The 20,703-nt window shown below is 46.0% G+C and overlaps 1 protein-coding gene across 2 annotated transcripts in view; it reads right to left on the bottom strand.

Moving 5' to 3' along the window:
- The window catches only part of PIP4K2A (phosphatidylinositol-5-phosphate 4-kinase type 2 alpha), a 190,160-nt gene extending 169,808 nt beyond the window's left edge, over nt 1-20,352 (bottom strand). The window contains exon 1 of one of the 2 annotated variants that reach the window (XM_057498282.1): nt 19,951-20,352. In XM_057498282.1, the coding sequence (XP_057354265.1) occupies nt 19,951-20,094 (144 nt within the window). In that variant the 5' untranslated portion in view covers nt 20,095-20,352. The remainder of the gene's footprint in view (nt 1-19,950) is intronic. The other variant, XM_036880919.2, reaches the window with a different exon arrangement.
- Between the last annotated feature and the right edge of the window lie 351 nt (nt 20,353-20,703).

Below are 20,703 nucleotides of genomic sequence, written 5' to 3' on the forward strand. Positions count from 1 at the left end.
CTCTGGGAGAATCCAACATTTGGGGGCTCGTCCGGGATCGTGCACTCACCCCGCTTCACTCCCGAAGCCGTTCTTGGAGGAAGAGGTAAGATTAGTGGCGCCTTGAGTTGTCTGTGTTCTGTGTTCTGCTTTTCAGTGAGACTGGTCGGAGTTCTGAAAAGGGTACCCTCTGTCTGGCAGCCGTCCTGGTCACGTAAGGGGTCGCGACTGCGGTCGGTAGACGTACTTGGAGCACCGCAGGCTGCAACCCTGGGGGACGCCCCGGGGAGTTTGGAGGGCCAGGGACGCCTGGTGGCCTCCCACCTGTTTTTCCGCAAAAGTGAACCGGATGAGATAGGGTTGGTTTTTGGGCGCCGAGAGTATCAGCCCTCTGATTCCTTCCGGTTCTTGGTCAGAAATCTGAGGAAGACAAAAAGCGGCCGCTGTGTGTCTAATCTCTGTGTGTCTCTGTTTTATGTGTCCTTTACGTGTCTAATAATTGTTATACTGGCAATGGGGCAGACCGTGACGACCCCCCTTAGCCTGACGTTAGGTCATTGGACAGAAGTGAGAGCAAGGGCACATGACTTGTCGGTAGAAGTTAAAAAAGGGCTGTGGCAGACTTTCTGTACCTCCAAGTGGCCCACTTTTAACGTTGGATGGCCCCCGGAGGGGACTTTTGACCTCTCCACTCTGCTTGCAGTAAAAGCTGTTGTTTTCCAGAATTCAACTCGGGGACATCCGGATCAGCAGCCCTACATTGTGGTCTGGCAAGAATTGGTGGAAAATCCACCGCCCTGGGTAAAGCCCTGGGTGCGAAAGAAAGAGAACTCTCGAGTCTTATTGGCTCAGGCTCAACCTCGAGGAAAAGGGAAAGAGACCACCAAAATACACCCTGACACTCAAGACTTGCTCATGGTTGATGATCCCCCTCCTTACCCTCCTGCCTCTGCCCCGGCGCCCGAGGCCCCGGCGCCCGAGGCCCCAGTGCCTCCGGCCCCGGCACCTCCGATGCCTCTAGCCTCTAGTACCGAGGCATCGGGGCCAGCTCCGGGACCGGCCCAGGGAACTCGGCGGCGCCGAGGGGCCGCATTAGACCCATCAGGTATTTTTCCCCTCAGGTCTTATGGGGCCCCCATTCTCGGGGAGGAAGGAGACCCGCCTTTCCAACCTCTGCAATACTGGCCATTTTCCTCTGCCGATTTATATAATTAGAAAGCTAACCACCCTCCTTTTTCAGAGGAACCGCAGAGACTAATGGGACTGATAGAGTCCCTGATGTTCTCTCACCAGCCCACTTGGGATGACTGTCAGCAGCTCTTACAGGTACTCTTCACCACGGAAGAAAGAGAAAGGATCCTCCTGGAAGCGCGAAAGAACGTGCCTGGAGCTGACGGACGACCGTCGCAACTCCCTCATGATATAGAAAGGGGGTTCCCACTGACCAGACCCAACTGGGACTTTAATTCTCCAGAAGGTAGGGAGCGACTAACCATCTATTGCCAGGCTCTGGTGGCAGGTCTTCGCGGGGCTGCAAGGCGCCCCACCAATTTGGCCAAGGTAAGAGAGGTTAGTCAGGGAGCCGCTGAGGCACCCGCAGTGTTCTTAGAACGCCTGATGGAAGCCTTCAGGCCGTATACTCCTTTTGACCCCACTTCTGAGGAACACAGTGCTTCAGTGGCTCTTGCCTTTATTGGGTGGGGGGATCAGCGCCTGATATTAGAAAGAAGCTTCAGAGACTAGAAGGCTTACAGGATTTGTCGTTGAGAGATTTAGTGAAAGAAGCTGAGAAAGTTTATCATAAGAGAGAGACTGAAGAAGAGAAAGAATTAAAGAAGGAAAAAGAAAAAGAAAGTAAAGAAGAAAAGAAAGATAAGAAGCATGAGAGAAATTTAACAAAAATCTTGGCTGCAGTAGTAGAAGGTAAGAGACGCCCGCCCTCTAGTAGTAGAACTAGTAAGGCAGGGCACCTGGGCAACCGGCCTCCTTTGGATAAAGATCAATGTGCATACTGCAAAGAGAAAGGACATTGGGTGAAAGAATGCCCTAAAAAGCCACTGCAGAAGCCTCCAAAAAAAGTGTTGTCTCTGCTGGAAGACGAAGATTAGAGAGGACGGGGCTCGGAACCCCTCCCCGAGCCCAGGGTAACTCTGAAAGTGGAAGGGCAACCCGTTGAGTTCCTAGTAGACACCGGTGCTCAATATTCTGTATTAACTAAAGACAAGGGCCCTCTCTCTGGCAAAAAGTCTTGGGTGATTAGAGCTACAGGCCAGAAACAATATGCATGGACCACCCGAAGGGCAGTAGACTTAGGAGTAGGACGAGTAAGTCACTCGTTCCTCATTATACCGGAATGCCCTACGCCCCTGTTAGGAAGGGACATCTTGACCAAAGTAAGAGCCCAAATACCTTTTAAAGCTGAGAAACCTCTGGTGACTAATCAGGAAAATAAGCCTTTGAACTTGAGTATTCTGACCATAAGATTGGAAGACGAATACTGTCTTTTTATAAAACCAGAGCCCTCCCGAATTAGTCAGGAGTGGCTCGACCGATTCCCAGGAGCCTGGGCGGAGACGGCGGGCATAGGGCTCGCCAAGAACCAGCCCCCTGTAATCATAGAACTAAAAGCTTCAGCCTTGCCAGTGACTGTGATGCAATATCCAATAAGTAAAGAAGCCAGAGATAGAATTAGGCCACATATCCAGAAGCTTATAGAACAGGGAATATTAGTAAAATGTCAATCCCCATGGAACACCCCCTTGCTGCCTGTAAAAAAGGCAGGAACGGGAGATTACCGACCAGTACAAGATTTAAGAGAAGTTAACAAAAGGACACAGGACATTCACCCCACCGTGCCAAATCCCTATAACCTACTAAGCTCCCTGGCCCCAAAAAACATCTGGTATTCAGTTTTAGATCTAAAAGATGCTTTCTTTTGTCTGCGCTTGCACCAGAACAGCCAACCGCTGTTTGCCTTTGAGTGGAAAGATCCCACCACAGGAACTACTGGGCAATTGACCTGGACTCGTTTGCCACAAAGATTCAAGAACTCGCCCACCCTCTTCGATGAGGCTTTACATCAGGACTTAGCTTTCTACCAAGCTTCAAACCCACAGGTAACTTTGCTGCAATATGTTGATGACTTATTGATAGCCGCTCCCACCCGGAAGACCTGCCAAGAGGCCACTGAAGCCCTTTTGACTGAACTTGCCAAATTAGAGTATAGAGCATCTGCTAAGAAAGCACAGATCTGCCAACAACAAGTGATTTATTTGAGATATTCCCTGAGAAAAGAGAAAAGGTGGCTTACTGAAGCCCGGAAGCAGACTGTGACGCAGATTCCGGTCCCCACTACAGCACGCCAGGTTCGCGAGTTTCTGGGGACAGCGGGGTTTTGTAGATTGTGGATACCCGGATATGCTTCCTTAGCCGCCCCTCTGTACCCCCTTACCAAGGGGACAGCCCTGTTTGTTTAGAGATCTGAGCAACAACAGGCCTTTGATGATATCAAGAAAGCCCTCCTCTCAGCACCCGCTCTAGCATTGCCAGACGTAACTAAGCCATTTGTCCTTTTCGTGGACGAATGGAGCGGAGTAGCTCGAGGAGTGTTGACCCAACAATGAAGACCTTGGAAGAGACCTGTCGCCTATCTGTCAAAAAAATTAGACCCCGTGAGTAGTGGGTGGCCTGCCTGCCTGAGAGTAGTAGCAGCCGTGGCCCTCCTAGTTAAAGATTCTGACAAACTAACACTGGGACAAAAACTCACTGTAGTTGCTTCACATGCGTTGGAGAGCATAATCCGGCAACCACCCGAAAGATGGATGTCAAATGCCAGAATGACTCACTACCAGACCTTACTCCTGAATCGTGATCGTGTAGAATTTGCCCCACCCGCCATCCTAAACCCAGCTACTCTGCTCCCCGATTTAGAAAAAGAAGTACTTCGTACCTGCCAGGAAATCCTGGCTGAGGAGGCGGGGACCCGCCAGGACTTACAAGATCAGCCTTTAGAAGGGCCAAGACTCCTGACTTGGTATACAGACGGGAGCAGTTACATTATGGATAGTAAGAGAATGGCGGGAGCTGCAGTAGTGGATGATAACCGAATCGTGTGGGCCAGTAGACTTCCAACGGGCACTTCTGCACAGCGAGCAGAGCTCGTCGCCCTGACTCAGGCTCTAAAGATGGCAGAAGGTAAGAGACTTAACATCTATACCGACAGCCGATACGCTTTTGCCACCGCTCACATACACGGGGCTATTTATAGACAGAGAGAGTTATTGACTTCTGCCGAGAGAGATGTTAAAAACAAACAAGAAATTTTAAATTTGTTAGAAGCCATCCATAGACCTAGAGAAGTGGCAATAATACATTGCCCTGGGCATCAAAAAAGTGACTCTCTAATAGCTCAAGAAAACAGAAAGGCGGACCAAGCTGCAAAACAAGCAGCCCAGGGAATGAATATCTTACCCCTCCAAGTGTACCCGGAGGTCACTTGTATTAAGAGCTTCCAGTATACACCCGAAGACCTCGCTTGTATAAACAAATTAGAGTTTAAAAATTCCTCACCCCACGAGATATACAAGTCTGAAAAAGGGAGAGTTGTCCTGCCTAAGAGAGAGGCAGAAGAATACTTAAGGCAATTGCATCAATTGACACATTTGAGAGCAAAAAACCTAGAGACCTTGGTTCAAGACTCCCCTTATCATGTTATTAGAGTAAGAAAACTGGCTGACGAGGTTGTAAGAAATTGTGTTCCCTGCCAATTAGTAAATGTGAGTAAAAATCCAGTAACATCCGGGAAAAGACTTCGAGGAGATCGCCCAGGAGCTTACTAGGAAGTTGACTTCACTGAGATCAAGCCTGCTAAGTATAGATATAAGTACCTTCTAGTTTTCCTAGACACATTTTCAGGATGGACAGAGGCGTTCCCCACCAAAACTGAGACAGCTCAGACGGTGTCTAAAAAAATCCTTGAGGAAATATTTCCCAGGTTTAGAATCCCAAAAGTAATCGGCTCCGACAACGGCCCTGCCTTTGTTGCCCAGGTAAGTCAGGGATTGGCCAAGATTTTGAAGACGGATTAGAAATTGCATTGTGCATACAGGCCCCAGAGCTCAGGACAGGTAAAAAAGATGAATAGAACTCTAAAAGAGACCCTGACTAAATTATCCATAGAGACTGGTTTATATGATTGGTTGGTCCTCCTTCCCTTCGCCTTATTCCGAGTTAGAAACACCCCCAGCCGTTTTAGACTAACACCCTTTGAAATAATGTTTGGAGCCCCGGCTCCACTAAATGCAGCTCACCTCCACGTATCCCCTGAATCTGTGACTAATAAGTTTCTGCTTGAAAAGTTACGGGCTCTGGAAGTTGTGCAGAAAGAAGTGTGGGCCTCTATCCGAGAAGCGACACTTCAGTACCTCACCCGTTCCAAGTGGGAGACTCTGTCTACGTAAGGCGACATCGAACGAAAAATCTTGAGCCTCAGTGGAAAAGACCCTTCATCGTCCTTTTGACCACACCTACAGCTGTGAAAGTAGATGGCATCTCTTCCTGGATACATGCTTCACATCTGAAGAATGCGCCTCAACCAGACCCGGACTGGCGAGTAATTCGAACTGATAACCCTCTTAAATTTCGCTTGTGTAAAAATGATTGTGTCACTAACAATTCTAATTCTAATGACCCAGTTACTTCCCACCTTCCAGAACCCTAACCCCCATGAACCCAGGTTACTCACATGGCAAATCATTACCCCGGCTTCCCAACAAGTAGTAGTCCAGTTAACAGGACAACACCCTAGGAGAACTTAGTGGCCTACCCTCACTGTAGATTTGTGCACTCTCTTCAAACAAGACCCATGGTATGAAGATAAAGTTAAGGTACCCGGATTTAGTACTCGAGATTATACAGTGCATTGGGGCTCTGGGACCATGAAAGAGCTCCAGAATACCTGCTTCTATGTATGCCCAGCCCCCTCAGCCGATAGTGCCAAGGCCTCACAGTGTGGTGAGAAGACAGATTTTTTCTGCAAAAATTAGAGTTGTGAACAAACAGGGACATGCCATTGGCTGACAGGAAGCGCAGGGAGATCTCCTCTAGGCCTCATAAAAATCCAGTAGAATACCGCTCGTGCCCAATGCACGACTAATCCCACCTGCAACCCTATTGACATCTCTTTCACAGATGCAGGAAAAAGGGCAACAAACTGGGAAAAAAGGCTTATGTAGAGACTAAGACTCTACCAGAGTGGCTATGATAATAGAGTCTTGTTTATGCTCAGGCTTAAAGTAGAGACTCTTCCGGCTGTCCCAGTAGGACCCAACGCTGTCTTGCGGGATCGCGTCTCCCAGCCCCAGCCCCAAAACAGGCCCTAGCCCCACCTATGGACTCTGCCACCACTCCCTCCGCCTCCACTCTTGGCCGAGTCACCTCCTTTCCCCGGACAACGCCTTCTCAACCTCCTTGAAGGGGCTTTTCAGGTCTTAAATACCACCAACCCTAACACTACTGAATCCTGTTAGTTGTGTTTCTCTTCTGGGCCGCCTTATTATGAAAGATTGAGATTGTTAGGCAGTTTTAACAGGACAACCCGTCACGAGATCTGTAGCTGGGGAAGCCACAAGAAGCTAACTCTGACTGAAGTAACTGGAAGAGGAAAATGTTTAGGTTCAGTCCCTCCCACCCATAAAGCTTTGTGTAATGAAACCATAGCTGTGACCTCCTCAGGTGAAAATGAGTATCTAGTCCCTCCTCCCGAAGGGTGGTGGGCTTGTAACACTGGAGTGACCCCATGTGTCTCTACTTCTGCCTTCAACTCCTCCCGCGATTTCTGTATCATGGTTCAGCTGGTGCCCAGGTTGATGTATCATGATGACCTCTCATTCGTAGCTGAATTTGAACCTAGGCATAGATATAGGAGGGAGCCGGTCTCGCTGACCTTAGCTGTGTTGTTAGGGATAAGAGTCGCAGCCGGAGTAAGAACAGGGACAGCCGCTATTATCCAAGAGAACCAACATTATGAAAGACTAAAGACAGCTATTAATGAAGACCTAAAAACCATAGAGCAATCCATTACTGAACTTGAAGAATCTCTAACTTCCCTCTCTGAAGTAGTCTTGCAGAACAGATGAGGGCTGGATCTGCTGTTTCTAAAAGAAAGAAGATTGTGTGCAGCTTTAAAAGAAGAATGCTGCTTTTATGCAGACCATTCCGGAATAGTAAGAGATTCAATGTCAAAGCTTAGGGAGAGGCTAGACCAGAGAAAGAGAGAACGAGAAGCCGGCCAAGGGCTATTTGAATCTTGGTTCACTAGGTCCCCGTAGTTTACGACCTTGATATCCACTCTGGCTGGGCCCTTACTCATCCTTGTGTTGCTCCTCACTTTAAGACCCTGCATATTGAATCGGCTGATAACTTTTGTTAGAGAAAGAGTGAGTGCCGTTCATGTACTAATGTTGAAGCAACAATATTATTCACTCACCCAACAAGAAGATACAAACATTCCATGATTAGAATGCCCTTAAAGAGAAGTGGGGAAATGTAGAACCTGAAGAATCAAAAGTTAGCATAAGCACAGCCATCTTAAAAGCTCAAACACCATTTTCTAACCTAGAAGGAGAAAAATTACTAGAACTTTGAAAAACAAGTTAGTCAGCCAGTGTTAATTGTAGTGACCTTTAGTTAGCCAACCTCAATCAGTTAAGCTTATCTTGCTAGAACCACCCTAAACATTCCGAAAGTGATTTTATTTAACCAGACCCCCAGGATGAGGCGTCAGCCGAAAATTTATGTGTCTATGAAAAAAAACACTGTATTGTGACTGTAGAAAATACTGCCCCTTTAAAAATGCTATAAAAACTTCTGGCTTTGTGTGTTCGGGGTCCTCGTTGAGACCCGCTGCGTCGGGCTAACGCATGGACCCCAGCTAGCTGGCCTCTGAATAAATTCCTCTTGCTTGTTGCATCAAGAGACGCCTTCCGTGAGTGATTTGGGGCGGCGTCCTCCTCTGGGAGAATCCAACAATACCAACACAAATTCTCAGACAGGAATGAGCCCTGAGAAATTCTGGATGCATGACCAAGAAAAGCAGGGCAGCTGCTGGCGCACAAGGCATCTCTGTGGCACATCAGAAAATGAGCTTCCTCTGTGTAGGCCAATTACAAAAAGGGTGCCTGTCTCTGGCTAATGCATCCCCTTGCCATGGTGTGCAGTCGGCAGTACTGACTTGAGCCCCCACCTGCCCCTTCCACCTAGGCACCTTTGTGCAGGTTATGTGGTATGCCATGCCACAGAGGGCATTCTTGGATTGATTTATATGGAATACCCTCCTCAAAGTGCAGGGTAGGGAAACAACACTGAAACATACTTATTATAATTACAAACAACACTAAGCTCTGAATGTTAGGGTATCTAGCAAATTGCAGGTAATATTTTAATCCTAAATAACCAAGCCTAAGGAAATTAATGCATAATTTCAATTAATGGAAATTTCAATAGGAATGTGTGCAGAAGAATGAAAATGAATAAAACTGTAAAAATAGAAGATGGGGGGTACACTGACACCTGAAAAAAGATTCAGCTGCTCCCTGAAAATGACATGGGCCCTTTCTGCTTTGGGACAGGCTACGTACTCTGCCTACAACCCCTTTTCTCCAGTCGGTTCGTCCCCAGGTTAATTACAATTCATTCTTCAAGATCCAGCTCAAATAGCACTACCCGTCCCCAGCAGGCTATTAATGCTTTGTTATCTGTAGCATCTGTGCTACAGATACCTGTGGGGAGAGGTACCCACCCGTGCAGATTCCAAGGCTTGAGAGCTGTCACTGCCCCTCCACTCAGGTGCCACCCAGGAGCCCCTGCACTACAGGAGCCCCTGTTCCCACAGCCACAGCAGGCTGGAGCTGACGGTCCACGACTCTTCTTTGGCTCCCCCTTTCTCTCACTCTTAATCTGAAATTAGGGTGCAGAGTGGCTAACTGACATCTGAATATACCTGGATCTGGGGGCAAGTAAGCTTAGGAGCCTTGTAGGTCCACTTGTCCACTTGCACAGAGCAGCCAAGAAAAGGCAATATCCTTAGAGAAAAAGTTCATGAGAAGTGATGCAGACTGGAGAGAAAGTGAGGACACAACTGCTGTGGCTCCTGGTCCATCTGAGGTTCAGCTGAAGGTTCTGTGTTTTGTAAATTACCCAATAACCCTCATGGTTTTTTACTTTAGCTAATCTGACTTCTGTGACTGTTATTTACAACCAAATGAACTGTAAATGAGTCACTTTTGTTAATTCACCACCTTGTTTACATAATTACATGCCTATCTTCCCTGTAAGACTGACCTCCTTACAAGCAAAAACTGTCTTTTTCATACTTCTTTTCTAAGGCCTTAGAGAAAATACCTCATAAAACCCAAACCAATTATAGGTTATCTGTAGTAGAACTTCAGATATGAAGATGACACTTTTTACAAAATGAAATACTAGCTAAAGCTGGACCATTAAATCACATCCCAGGATTCTACTTAGATCAGTGACATCAAATGCTGAATTACCTATCAAATGCTGGATTTATTGATAAACTATAATAATTGTGCAAACTTCAATGTTGGAAATATAATCATTTCCACATATTAGTATCCTAAGTGCAGATAATACAGACTCCTTTCGGCTAATAGTCCAAAAAATAAAAATACTGCAGTGCAAAGTCTGAATGGTAAGAAAACTACTTGGGTACACAAACTGGAAAACCCAGAGTCACCCTCCACTCCTTCCTATCCATTCCCTCGTGTAGTTACCAAATCCAGCTGATTCTACTCCCTCTCTATCTGCAGGGCACCCTCTCTCTTTACCCTGACTTCATGGCCCTAGTTCAGGGCCCTGTCGCCTCTTACCCAGGACACAGCCATGTCTTCCTTAGACTCTCCACCCATCACACCAGGTGCCCCCAGCAGTCCCTCCTGGTGACTGTCACAGCACCACCAGCCACCAAGGGCTTGACTGGCCACTCCCTGGCTCATTACCTTCCATTCCCTCTCTTAAGAAAGTGGTGTGGATGTCCATTTCCCCTAATAGGGTAGAGCTAGGCTACTCAGATCAACTCTGCCACTGCAAACAACAAAACATCCTGAACAAAAAAAAACAAAATGTTAAACTTCTTAAAGGCATCAAAGCACTGAGGAGGCAAGAGTTAGGCTGCCAAAATCTAAGTGAAAGCTGGATGCAAGAGCAGTCAGCAAGTCACAGAAGCCATGTGGGTTCTGAGGGCTTTCACAGCCTCCTGGGCTGAGATAAACACAAGTCAGAGCCTGGAGCCCACCCAAGGTGGGGGGTCTAACAGGAAACCCTTTCTCCATAAGGGTTACAACCCTAAGTGTCTAAGGCCAAACCAAAAGGGCATCCCACCTCCCAGGGAACAGGAGTAGTCTAAATTTCTATCTCCATGAGGTTCAAAAACTTCAAATTATCTAGAATTGGTTTAAAATGGTCTTGGCCTGTAGCACTTCTAGACACCTGGCAAAAAAACAAACAATCCTCTCTGGAGGGACACACTTTCACCCTAAGACTCAAAGAATCCTCCCCAAATGATTGTCCAAGGGAAATGAGCAATTCAAAGCCAAAATCACCAAGCAGAATGGGAATGAGGCAGCAGGAGTAAGAACTCGCAGAGACAGAACACGGCAGAAAGATATCCACAGAGACATGACATGCTGGGATACTCGTTATTCTTACAATGTTTAAAGAATCTTAACTGTAACTTACAGCACACTTCTGAATACTAGAACTTTCATCAAAGGCATACGTGAAGCCATTAAAAGACCCTAACTACATGGAATAATCAGTAACATGGCAGGGCACTTTTCCACATACTTATGTCTCAGATTATTTGGAAATGCACTCAAAGCCTTCATACAATTCATTTGGTGGTTCTTCAGCCCTCTGACATTCTATGAAAGAAAGGTTTACTCTCTGAACCTCCTCTGCTATGTTCACAAGGCAAAGTTCTTACATGCTATCATGAACGTCAGGCTCTTTTCTCTGGCATCAGTTGAGGTTACCCCACACCTCTTATCACTAACTTGCAGCAAATTTCCTCCCCATCCCCTGCCACTTCTAATGCACTGCACAACCTGCTCAGCAAAATGCTCTAAATACTGTGCTCAATCATAGGGAAAATGAAGTTTACATGTTATAAAAATTTAATGTGGGTGGGCTCACTGTACACCAGCTGAGCACTAATGGCCTACAGTTTACAGAGTCACAGCTCCACTCATTCATAATGTTTACTGGATGCCTAGTACACATACACACTGTTCTGGGATGGGGACACAGCAGTAAGAAAGACAGTCTCAGCTGCTGTGGAACTTAACATCCTAGTTGGGGAGGTAAAAAAACAAACATGTAAAAAACTCAGTTTCTGATAGTGCAAAGTATCGCAGAGAAAATAAAATGTGAGAGTGGAGGGTCTAATTTTACATGAGGAGGTCAGAGAGGCCCTTGAATGAGGCAACTGGTTAGTTGAGAGACCAAAATGGGAGCCAGCTTTGCAAAGACCTGAGGGAAAAACATTCTAGACAAAGAAGAAAGTAAATGCAGAAGCTCTGTGGCTGCTCTGAGCTGGGTTGGCTCAGTTAAGGAACAAAGACCAGGGTGGCTTTAACAAAGTCACAGAGAGTGGTAAAGGGATGAGGGCAAGGAGGGAAACAGGCCATGCCAGTAAGACTGTGCAAGCCAGAGAAAAGACTTCGGGGTTTATTCACAATGCAATGGGAAGCCTCTGCAAGGTTTCCACTGAAAAAGTGACATGATATCATTTATGTTTCAGAAAAATCGTTTTGCCAGTGCTGTACAGAATTTGAGCTGAAACAGGGAAAGGTGAATACAGCTGACCTGCAGACTACCACACTGTCCTAGAGTAGGAGGATCTCTATGGGAAGACAGAAATAGCAGGTTCCGCACTCCTGAATGGGAGTGTCATGACAAGAGGAATCAAGGCTGCTTTCTGCCCCTGGGCAAATGGTGGCCGCTGACTGAGCAGGGAGAATGGTTCCAGGCTTAACAGAAGGTGAGGTAGATGGGGGAGGAAATCAAGAGTCCGTATCTGAGATGGCCTACTCCGTATTCAAGTGAAGGTATCTGGTAAGAAACTGAACATGGAGCCTGGGAGGGAAGTGAGAGCTGAAGATGTAGAATTCTCAGTTATCACATGGAATGGCACCAAAAGCCACAACACTGAAAGAGATCACACAGAGACAAAATATATGTAGTTGTAGAAAAAGATAAGGAACAGAGCATGAGGTCCTTCCAACATTTAGAGATTAGATACTGGAGAGGAACCTCAGAAGGAGTGGCTGGTGAGGCAGAAGGAAAACAAGACAAAACAAAAAACGGTGAACCTGCCTTTGAAAACATGAGCCTTGCTGGTGCTGCAGACAGAGCAGGATCTTCAGGGTGGAAAGGAGGAAGGGAGCTGGAGTCAGCGGAGACAGGGACAGCTGAAGAGGCAGACAGCAGAGTTAGGGCTTTCAACTGTCACTATAAAAAGGAAAAGAGAAACAGAGTGGACACCCCAGTGAGAGATGTGATGTCAAAGGAGAGGTTTTGTTATGCTGCTGTGTTTTGTTTTCAAGTTGGGAGGTGCCAGAGCCGCGAACGCTGTCCAGTGGGAAGTGCTGCCATAAGGACACAGGCTGCATCCACACCATGTGGCCCAGCAGCCACTACCCACAGGTGGCCACAGAGCACTGGGCATGAGAAACTGAATCTTTAGATTTAGTTTGAATTAAATGAAATGTAAAGAGCCACATGTGACTGACAGCTTCCAGCCCAGACAGTGCATGTTAGTGGGCAGCTAGTCAGGCAGGTAGCACGATGCTGGGGAGGGGCGGGGGCACAGGTAAGAGTGGAAGCTGATGGCTTCTATTTGTTCAGGGGCAATTGTAAAAATTCAGGATTGAGTGCCACTTAAGATGTATGGTAAATTTTAAAGTGGCCCTTGTAGAATACTTGTATGTTTTTCTCCGGTAAACATCAGCTAATCAACCCTTTAAAATCTGGTTTCAAACAAGTGTTTCAACCATCTCCTGACTTTCCCCATCATTTGCCACTGTGTTTTCAATCTTCTTGATTGCAAAACCTTTTTCCCCTGTACATATTTTCCCTTGTATATATACAGTGCCCGCCCTACCCCATCCAAAAAAAAAAAGATGATGAGGAGGACAAAAACAAGCTGCTCTGGATTAAGCTGAGGTAGGGGCTAAATCCTCCCATCAGCATCTGGGGCATCTCCAAGGAAGCCCAGGGTTTGAAACCAAAGATTTACCCCAGCTAGTGCTTCTCAAACCAGAATGTGCTTAGAAATACCTGTCTTGTTAAAATGCACATCTGCTCTGACATTCCACAGAGAAGCCTACAATTCTGCATGTCTAATGGGCTCCTGGGTGATGGTACTCAAATAATTTTTCATGTTTTATCATTTAAAAATATTTTCTAAAAGACAGTAATGATAGCTAAGATTTATTAATAATTTAACATGTGCCGGCAACTCTTTAGGAATCTTACAAGTACCAACTTGTTTAATTCATCTAATTCATATAATTATTCGACTTATTTAATTTATATAAAAAAGCTCTGTAATAGGTGCTATTATTATCTCCATTTATAAGAACTGAGAGCAAGTCTAAAGGACTTGCTCCAAGTCACACAACCAACCCAGTGCAGACAGGTGGAACTAGGGAGACTACCTTTGAATGTAAAGGCTTATCTTTAGGTACGTTACTCTTTTAAAACTCCCTCACTTGTCTGTCATGAATAAACTACATCTATGCTCTCTTCCTACATGCTTTGAATATAAGCAATGATTTTCTTGCTGTAAAGGAAAAACTATTTTCGGTTTTCTTCTATATTTAATACTACTACTCTGTCAAAGTACAGCTTTTAAGAATAAGGAAAGGAAAGAAATGAATTAATTCCCAAGACCACTCCCACCTGATTCTTGTGAGAGTTCTTAACTAGGTGCCACAAACTCCCAAGTGGTCCATGGATAGAATTCAGGGGATCCAAGAACTTGGTAGGATGTACCCTGTGTATTTTCATTTATTCATTCAAAAGCATTTTCCTTCACTGGACTGTCAAAGGGGTCTGTGGCACAGAAAAGGAAATGTGGATAAAAGTAGACAGAGGTAAATAAACTAGGAGGCATTTTAACAGTTCAAGACAGGCAATAAATCTGATTAGGTTGGTAATGGTGAGAATGGGGAGAGAGGAAGTCAAGTGAAACACCTAGGTATTCCTAAATAAAATGGCATTTTCACCTTTCTTTTGCCTCTAACCTTCTAATAAGGGAGGCTGCCTCTATTTCCACTCATTTGCTTCTTAAATCTTTAAGCTTGCACACAACATGTGCACACCAGTCAACCACTGTCTAGAAAGTACATCCCTGAACATCATACTCTTCGGAGCATCTAATTTGCTGGCCTTCCTGCTGAGTTTTCTCTTGCCTCCTTCCCTCAAATCCAAGTGTCCCCTCAGATCTACTTTATCCTCATTACTTCAACTACCAAGGCTGCATGGACAATTCTCAATTCTCCATCCCAGCCCTAACCTTGCTCCTGAGCTCTAATCCCACCTTCCAACAAGAGTGGGCATTGTCATGAAAGTATCTACTCACCATCACCTGCAAGTCAACACTTTTTAAGTAAAAAAAAATTGTTTCCTTTTCAACACATGATCCCTTCTAACTTTTCTAACTCTACCCTCGGGTCACCATTCTTCCATGTATTCCTCACATGCAGTCAGGGGGCAAATCCTGAACATTTCTCCTTATTTCTAAAAATCCCTTCTACTGTCTTGCTACGCAGAGTGCAGCCCATGGACCACTGGCATCACCACCACCTCACAGTGTGATAAACACAGAATCTCAGGACTCACCATAGACCTGATGAGTCAGAATCTGCATTTTTTAAATGTCTCCAAGTGATTCATACATACATTAAACTTTGAGAAGAACCTGAGTGCTTATTAATACACTACCAGCCTAAGTGCATCGGAATTTGATCATTTTCAGGTATCAATTACTGGATCTTTATTGTGTGCTGATTATAGCACAAGGCTTAAAATACATTATGTTGCTTAACCCTCAAAATACTCCTGTGAGATTATCATCATCATCATCATCATCTCCATTTTAGGAATGAGTAGATTGAAACTCAAAGGGATGAATCATCTGCTCAAAGAGCCCATAAATGATGGAGACAGGATTTGAACCTAATCTGACCACAAACCATTTTGCCAAATTGCACCAGTTCCTTTAAATTCAAAAATTTGTATTTCAAAGGGTATATTGGAAGAGTTCATTACTCTGGTTGACTGTACTTTCCAATCAGCTACAGGTAGATTTTGTTTATGACAATTCTTGCTGAAAAATCTTCCTAAAGACACAGCAGACACTCCTGCAGTAGAAAGATATTTAAAATCCCTGTCTTGCCATGGGCACCGTTCTGAATATATAAGTTCACTGTAAGGTATCTGATAAATGGAGAAGGGAATGTATTCTGTTCTCAGGATACAGTCCCAAATTTTAGGGGGTATAAAACTATTTCCCTAATAATAAACTTGTCTTTGTCTGCTTGGCATATTCTTTCCCTCTAAAGTGAAGGAGAGGGAAAAAAATAGTGTGATATTAGTTCTTGAAAGAACAGTTATTTGGGTTCCATTCAATGAGCTGCATCTAATGTCTGGCTCATTATTATTTTAATAATCCTCACTATATCCTATTCAGTCAATATTTCAGTCACCCATTTCCTTTTAAACCTAGTTTCCTTCTCTTATCCTTTTCAGTGCTCAGATATAAACCCACGAACCTAAAAGACATCACTATTTCTCCAATACAGTATTTACCTACTTCAAGTCCCAGATATTGCAAGAATGTTAACAAAATCTATGGTACTCTATCCAGAAAGCCACATGTTTGCCAAAACACACAAGCACCAAGATCAACCCCCAGCTCTATCACTAGGAGGCTGCCTCCCTTCTGGGCTCCCCAACTCCAAAGGCAAGAGCTGCCAACTTTTCATCCATGATGGACAGCAGCCAAACCAGTCAGGATCCTTCCATGAGATTTTTATCAATGAATGGGAGACACAGAGTCCCTCTATGGGGGCACCAAGTACAAAATCTGAAATTCAGGACCTAGTAGCTTCCTGACCTGTGGAGGAAACCAGGCAGCTAGGAGCAAGAAGCAAGCCAAAATGGACAGAAATGTCCCCAAAGCACTGGAGCACCTAATTCCAATTTTTCCTGAAGCCCAGTCCTATTCCTGTTCTTCTGGATCACCCTTCCACAGGGACAGACCTCCAAAACCCTCCTAACATTATAAAGTTTTTGCCTAGGCTCATTTGCATTTCTACGGCTTGCAACCAAAAAACCTTAACATTAATACTAGCTAATTCTAAATAGTGTATCTGTTTTAAACAAGTTTTATGTCCTTACAATCTTTTCTCTACAGGACATCTTCCCTTAGATATTTAAATAGGTTTTTAAACACTAATTTCTGAAGGGCCCGCATTTCACTGAGCATAAAAATCTTTTGGAATATCTATTTAAAACAAGTCTTGGCTCATATCATTCTACATGCTCCACACACTATTAAAATACAATCTTAAGAAGCTAACTGCCTGATCATTTTTAGTTTAATTCCAAATGTAACAAGACAAAATTGCCTTCTTAAGTCATCTTTTCCTTTATGTATTCAATTATATTCTCTGCTTAAAATAAAAACTGGCAGTGATCCATTCACTGATGGGTACTCTAAGTTAGAAAGCAGTAACATATCAAATTAACCATAAAAAGTCAGGCTTATTCTTATTATTGAGAATTACCACCATCACGGACTTGAAAATTTTTACTTAATTGCAAGTTTTTACATTTCAATCAAATAGACTTTGACCCAGTAGACTGCAAGGTCCAAGTACAATCAATCCAACAAACTCCTAGTTCACACACCTCTTACAATCACCCGATTTCCTTCCCTCTAGGCATGGCCTTGAAAATTCCCTGAATGCCGCTGCAATTACAAAGTTATTACAGTAATACAACATGATTATTCACAGTACATTAATTCTGTTATACACTATTTCTATTCCTATTATAATGCTAGGAACCTGGTAGACTGTAAAAATAGTTAAATCTTTAAGTTAGGGAAAAAAATCTTAGAAATCATGCAGTCCAATCACCTTACTTCACAGATGCAAACATGGATGCAAAAACTAGTTAATATGCACAAGGTCAACAGAATGAGTGAAATTTGAAGACAGATCCAATGGACTTTTTTTGCTACAGAATGTAGTTTGTCAATCCCCTTGTAAGACACCTACAAGATAAAATCAATATAGTTCCCTTTTAATGTTCCAAATGTATGGTTATTTCTAAATGTCCTTAAGAGAAATTCAAATGAATTTTAAAAGCATGAAATTGCTATATCCATGCCAAATCTTTTCCCACAAATTCTGGTCACATTATAAATGTAAGGAAAGATTCTTGATTTGAATGATCTGTTCTTCTCTGCTATGCTTTCTCAAATGTCCCCATTCATATACAACACTATGCTTGTTCCTTCTTAATAATGCTGACATATTTATTCTTATACTACAGATTTTGGTGCGCACAAGATCACAGAAAAACACTAATCAAATATTAGAGTTTAGCACCTAAAATCAAACCAACCAGAAACACATGGCATCTAAGTGCTTAGATTTCATCTTTATTTATAAACACTTCCTTTTTTCCCAAAAATAATAAAGAAAATAGACATTTTGTGAAAGAAGTCTGGTTAAAAGACCTTTCTTATGTCAGCTCAGAGCCCTCAAAATAAAGATATTTGGACAAAAGTATCAGGTGTATTTTTAGCAATCCTTTACACAGTGGCTGGCACTGCCTATATGCCTAACATATATATTGAATGAATAACATGGTTACATTATATACTATGGAAACTTGACTCCTCTGGATGACTACACTTAGAGTTGCTAACTTTTATTGAAGGCAAAAGAAAATAACATGAAATGCACTATCTACAAGTCACACATTTATTTTTATAAGCCTTAAATAGTTTCAGTATTTCCAATTAGCAAGAAACTATAAAACAAATGTAGCAATACAAAAATATAAGGTAGCAACATAAGTGGTTACAGTAAAACATTGCACAGTTACAAATTTTCTAAAGTAAACTGGAATTCAAACTAATTCCCCAAAAGTACTCTTTTTCAGCAGCATATTTTTGACCCTACTAAGTTATCCACTCAGACATATTCTTCTGACCAAAACACCAAAACTCCAAAGGCACCCAAAAATAGAGACCAACACTAGAGAGAGAGAGAGAGAGAGAGAGAAAGTAACCAGCAACATGAATATTTTTAAAAGTTTAACAAAAGTAGACATGAGTCTAAACTGTAGACATATTACACAGGAAAAAATTGTCTTTATTTACTGTAATAAAATTTAGAGGAGAGTTTTAGTGTAGTAATGTATGCTGTTGTAAAAGCTTACATTCCCAATTGCTGAAGCTGTCAGCGAGTTAAACTTCAACGGATAGGTCCTTTGGCTGATAGAAATACTCATTTCCCAACTTTCCTAAAAACAGTCACTTCTTGTAAACAATCAATCCTGATACTGTTTCACCTTTTCTCCAGCTCAGCATGGGAAATAAAAATACAAATATGATGCCTTTGGGACATTTTAAGCAACTTCATTAAGTTGAGAATGTTCTTTAAAAAAACCAACACGGTTTTCTGTCACGCCTAGCATGCTGAAAGGGCACACAGACATCCTTGGAACCACAAGTAAGGAAAGCAAGCTTACACTTCTCAGATGCTAAGTGGCTGCAGTGGGCTAAGGAATTCGCAGGCTCATTTAAACTTTCATGGCTCAACCAACAGCTCCTGTCGTGTTTCCCGATCCTAAAGGGATTAAAACTGCAGGAATTTCTAGCCGTACGATCAGCAGGACCTATTTTCAGACCCTCAAACCGCAGTCCGCATAGCCCGCAGCGACGCACCCTCCACCGTCTCTGGCTGTGTTAGGCTAACCTTTCCAAGCGTTCTCCCGCAACCGTTTAAACAAATCCCCAAGACCGGTGCTGTCAACTCGACACCGCCTTCCGAGCCCGCCGAGACCCCTCCTGCTTTCACACCGGGGCCGCCCTTCCGCAGTCGGTGACTTCGGCCCGCTTTCCCGCGGTGGGGGAGGAGGTGTGGGGAGGAAGACGCCCCGAGCGGCTCCCCAGCCCGCGGAGCGGCAGGGCGGCTGGAAGAGGGTTAGACGAAGATGCTCGGCACCACTGCCGTATTTACATTTGCATTTTCTTTGCCAAAAAGATTCCTTGTGTCCGACAATGTCGCCTTTAAAGGAAAAAAGGACCTAAGCACGAAAGCCGCTGCCCGAATCTCCCCGATCTCCACTATTTTTACCCCTGTTCCCCGTGAGGAGGCTAAGGGTGCTCCTAGCCTCGGACAGGTACACCTGCCGGCCGGCGGGGAACCCGGCAGCCCCCGCCGCCCCCCGCAGAAGAGAGCGATCACCAGGGCTCCAGCCCCCGCCGCCCCAGCCGGGGCTCACAGCCCAGGCAGCGCTGTGCCCCGCACAAACTTCCCGGCCCCCGGGCTGCGGTGCCAGATGGGTGGCCCGGCGGGAGGGCGGGGGCACACTGGTATGGGTCGTGGGGCTCAAATGCAGGTAGGACCAAGGAGCGCCCCAGGTCCAGAGTGGATCCAAGGGGCACCCGGGCGGCGCGGAAAGGCTGGCGCGCGCCGCGGGGCTGGGGGGCACCAAGGCGCCGCAGCCGGCGGGCAGCCCCGGAGGGCGAGTAGCCAAAGGGCCGGGGTCCCGCTGGGGCTCCCCGCCCTGCAGCAGCTGCAGCAGAAGAGCGAGGAGGAAGAGGAGGAGGAAAGGGACCGCGCGCCGCAGCTCGAGAGCCCTTACCGAGTGGTTTACCCCCCACATCAGGACGCTGAGCAGCGGATCGCTGGACCGAAAGAGCTTCACTTTCTGCGCTACGAAGTGCTTCTTCTTGGTCTTGGTCTTGCTTGCCAGGACAGAGGACCCCAGGTTGCCGGGGGTCGCCATGGCCGCCGCCTCCGTCCCCTCCACCGTCGCGCTCCGGAGGCCGGGGACCCGCCCTCTCTACACGCCGGTCCGGGAAAGCAGCCGCATCCCCCCGGCGGCGGCCCGGCGCGCCGTGCCTGCTCCGCCCGCTCGGCCCGCTCGGCCCGCTCGGCCCGGAGGGGAGGGAGGCTGCGCTCGGCTTGCACCCGGCCGGATCCCGTGCCCGCCGCGGCTCCGCGCTCAGCCCGCGGCTGGACCCGGCGCCCGCGAGCGGCTTCCGCGTTGGGCGCTGGCGTCATGACGCAGGGGGCGGGCGGGCAGCTGCGGCGCCGCCAGGCGGGGCGCGGCCGCGGGACCGTTAAGCTGAGCCGCGCGCGCCGGGGATCCGGCTGCGGCAGGGGCGCGGACTCTGCTGGGCCAGCCGCCCCACGCGCGCAGGCGAGCTCGGAGTGGCGGCTGCCGGAGGCTGAGGAGGCCTCGGGGCGGGCGGCGCGGAGAGCGGGAGGACCCCGCACGGATTCCCTGTCCTCCCCAGAGAGAAAGAGGGAAGGGTGGGAGCGTGGGGAGAGCAGAGGAGGGGGTCCCCCAGAGGCGGTGGTCGGGCCAAGAAAGGAGGCCTAGGAGACCGCC

The sequence above is a fragment of the Manis pentadactyla genome, chromosome 3 (assembly GCF_030020395.1).
Source record: "Manis pentadactyla isolate mManPen7 chromosome 3, mManPen7.hap1, whole genome shotgun sequence".
Lineage (NCBI taxonomy): Eukaryota > Metazoa > Chordata > Mammalia > Pholidota > Manidae > Manis > Manis pentadactyla.